The sequence below is a fragment of the Rutidosis leptorrhynchoides genome, chromosome 1 (assembly GCF_046630445.1).
Source record: "Rutidosis leptorrhynchoides isolate AG116_Rl617_1_P2 chromosome 1, CSIRO_AGI_Rlap_v1, whole genome shotgun sequence".
Lineage (NCBI taxonomy): Eukaryota > Viridiplantae > Streptophyta > Magnoliopsida > Asterales > Asteraceae > Rutidosis > Rutidosis leptorrhynchoides.
In genome coordinates, this window is record NC_092333.1 from 581,945,805 (window position 1) to 581,949,123 (window position 3,319).

At 36.1% G+C, this 3,319-nt stretch overlaps 1 protein-coding gene across 1 annotated transcript; it reads right to left on the minus strand.

The window, feature by feature from the left end:
- Positions 1-1,089: 1,089 nt before the first annotated feature.
- LOC139845970 (UPF0481 protein At3g47200-like) lies at positions 1,090-2,409 on the minus strand. The gene has a single exon (XM_071835936.1). The coding sequence runs from the start codon at positions 2,407-2,409 to the stop codon at positions 1,090-1,092; it is 1,320 nt and encodes a 439-aa protein (XP_071692037.1).
- Positions 2,410-3,319: the final 910 nt, after the last annotated feature.

Genomic DNA, 3,319 nt, shown 5'->3' on the forward strand with positions numbered 1-3,319 from the left:
TTTTCTAAGGTCGATTTAACCGACAGCTAACTAATCAAAAATGTCAACCGTTAACCGACCGAAAGAAAAAAAAGTTTTCCCCTTTCTTTACAATCTTATTTTCCCCCTTTTCTTTACAACCTTTTATTCACTTCCTTTTTCAGTTCGTTATTTTTTAAACTTCCAATTAATCGACCGAAACCGATGACCGTTAACCGACCGAAATCACCCCGCAGCGAAGCGCGAGTTTGTTTCCCTCGTTAGTTACATAATTGAGAAAGATATCCATTTTTATATATTTATTCGAGATTTGCAAGTGTTCTGTTACTTCAGAAACCTAATACGGAGTAGCACTTAAAATTGTGCTCAACCGTAACAGATAATTTTTTATTATCAAAAGGATGAAACTAACAATATTCATATTTTATTTATTTATTTGTAGTTATAAAAGAATATAGAGATTTCATTCTTTGTAGAAACTCACGTTTTCTTTTGCAGTTTCTTAAATAATGAAAAAATTGCGGTAAGTAAACACGTACAGTTATCGTTCACAAAACATGTGATTTCAAGATGATACGAAATCAAAAAAGAATTGGAACAATTGAACTCAAATTAAAACTCACTTTATTACTAATTGATTGCATTGCATATATAATAAAACGAAATGAATTACACACATCAGAATTAAACCTCTATTTATACAATCTGATGCAAAACCTCTATTTATACAATCTGATGCAAACGAAGAACATAACAGAAAAACAGAAAAGTTACAGTTTCACCCCCTGAAATTTAAGAAAATGTCCAAATGAACCCTGAACTTCATAACGACTACACGGACTTGGTCAGTTGACTCAATTAACTTCTACGGAGTATTTGACTTCTGTTGACTTTATATAAAACTTCACACAAAAAATGTGAAAGCTTGTCATAAAAATGACCGTAGATCTAAAACAAACAAGCAATCAAGAAAAAGTGAAATTCATGGATTGTTAAAGTAATGAATTCATTTCACATAAATAAGAACAAGCTGGACATACATTTATAAAGATTTAACAAGTCATAGAGCTAAAAACTAAATACTTTAGAAAATCGAATCCGAAAAGCTATTTAGAGAGTACGAAAAGAGCAATAGGTCTGAAACAGAGTAAGAAGGAAGATGATTAACGCGAAACTTGACGCTATATAACTCCACGCCTCGCCAAAATACGTACGTGTGATATACCCTAACCGACTGTCGTAATACTTATTGATTTGCTGCCATTGATGATTGTACGAAAAATTATCACCAACCGTAACTCTGTTGCATAAGGTGTGGATCAAGTCAATATCATAATAGCGACCGCTTACATCATACACGACAATATTATCTTCTTTTAGCTTATGAAGGTCCTCTTGCGTGTTGACTAGCATCATAAAAGCGACTATATATTGCGTAACATAATCACCAACTTCAGGAAAACATTGCTCATATGCAATCAGATTATACAACACTGTATTGGTAGATTCATTTAGAAACAGTACCGGCATATACAATACAGGTTTACCCCATGACGGTTTAAATAATCTCATCGCTAATTTCTCTCCGTTAGCATGATTAGGCTTAAACGACACCCCTGCTTTTGCAAGTTCTACAGCCGAATATGAAGGCATCACTTCTGCAGGGTATGATGATGTGGCAAATGTATTGTAGTAGTACTTATGCAGAATACCGAGTATATGATCACTGTTGGTATGAGTATCTACGATGACATCATCGTCGTTGTTGAATGTGGTCCTGGCGACCGCAGATCCTAAATGACCAACGTAAAATAGAAGCGAAAGGATTAGTTTCGTAAGCGAATATGTTTGATCAAATTTCAAAATAGTGCACTCAAATATGTCTCTAAGCACAAATAAAGGGATCTGGTTTTCAAACAGCATTAGGTCATAAGGTATATAACCGCTGCCTAACGTGTCTCTAGGCAGAATAATTGCAGGATTCGTGATTCGGTAAAGAAACTCGAGAATAAAGCAAGCGTCCATTACAATCATTTTGACAACTTCGGCGTCGTTGTAGTCTTTTAGCTTAGCGCAACCAACGTAACAAGCCCTGATCGTGTTTACTGAATCCTTGACCTTTGTTACACATGTATTTAATGTATGTTTACGCGAGGATTCAATGCGTTGCAACAGATCGTGAAGGTAAGTTGGTTTTTGATCTTCCATAATCTGCAGATTTGGATCTCCTCTGTGTAGAGGTCCAATTGAGACGACTTGTGGGTCGAAAACGCCAGGGCTGAGATCTCGATAGACACCGGGAGTCATATAAATCGATGGCTGTGGTATCGTAGTTTCGTAATTTTGCACTCTTTTGACACAATCAAGAAGATCTTGGACTGTTTCGCCAACGGTATCTACCTCTTTATGCTCGAAAAAGATCATTGCCATTGGAAATGTTAGCTTACTTACGTTCCTCAAGTTAAGGAAATATATAACTGAAAGTAAATGCTGGTTTTATGACTTTTGTCAAGTCTTTTTGTTCACACCTTGTCGTATATGTCCAATTATTTTAAGTCAACGTGTGAAAGATATTGGTCACTTCAACAATTATTAGTTAAAAATATGCATTGGTGCATAAAGGTGACAAAAGCATGACTACCACTGATTCAATGACTATCATTGGTGCATGGTTGAGACGGACGTATGTTACTACTGTTAGCCACTCTATATTAGCCATGTATTTAGCAGTTGGGCCGAGCCCATTTTCATGTACTAGGGTTTTACGCTTTATATATATTCATGTACTGTACACTCTTAATCATTCAGAAAATAATACTACTCATCTTCTAATGATTATTATTAATCATTAATAATCTTAGTACTATTTTTAATAATTGCATCCGTCAGTCGCCGTAGGTAACGGCAACACTATTCCCGTTACCAACAGTGGTCATAGCTTGTTACCTAATGCTCACCGACCCTTACACTTACATAATGTTCTCGTTACCCCAAATATTGTAAAAAAATCTCATTTCTGTTCGTCAATTTACTCGTGATAATATTGTCTCTGTTGAATATGATCCTTTTGGTTTTTCAGTGAAGGACTATCTGACGCGTCGTCTTCTTCTCCGATGTGACATCACCGGCGATCTCTACCCTGTCACTTCGCCATCTCCTCAGCATGCTCTCACTATTAGTCCGACTACTTGGCATCAGCGTCTTGGTCATCCAGGGCATGATGTTTTTCGCAAACTTCTTTCCAATAAAGATATTATTTGTAATAAAACTACACCCTCTGTTTTGTGTCATGCGTGTCAACTTGGCAAACATGTTCGTCTTCCCTTTACTGTTTCTAGCA

Coding starts and splice junctions, on each gene's coding strand:
- LOC139845970 (XM_071835936.1), bottom strand. CDS start 2,409: ATGGCAATGATCTTTTTCGAGCATAAAGAGGTAGATACCGTTGGCGAA.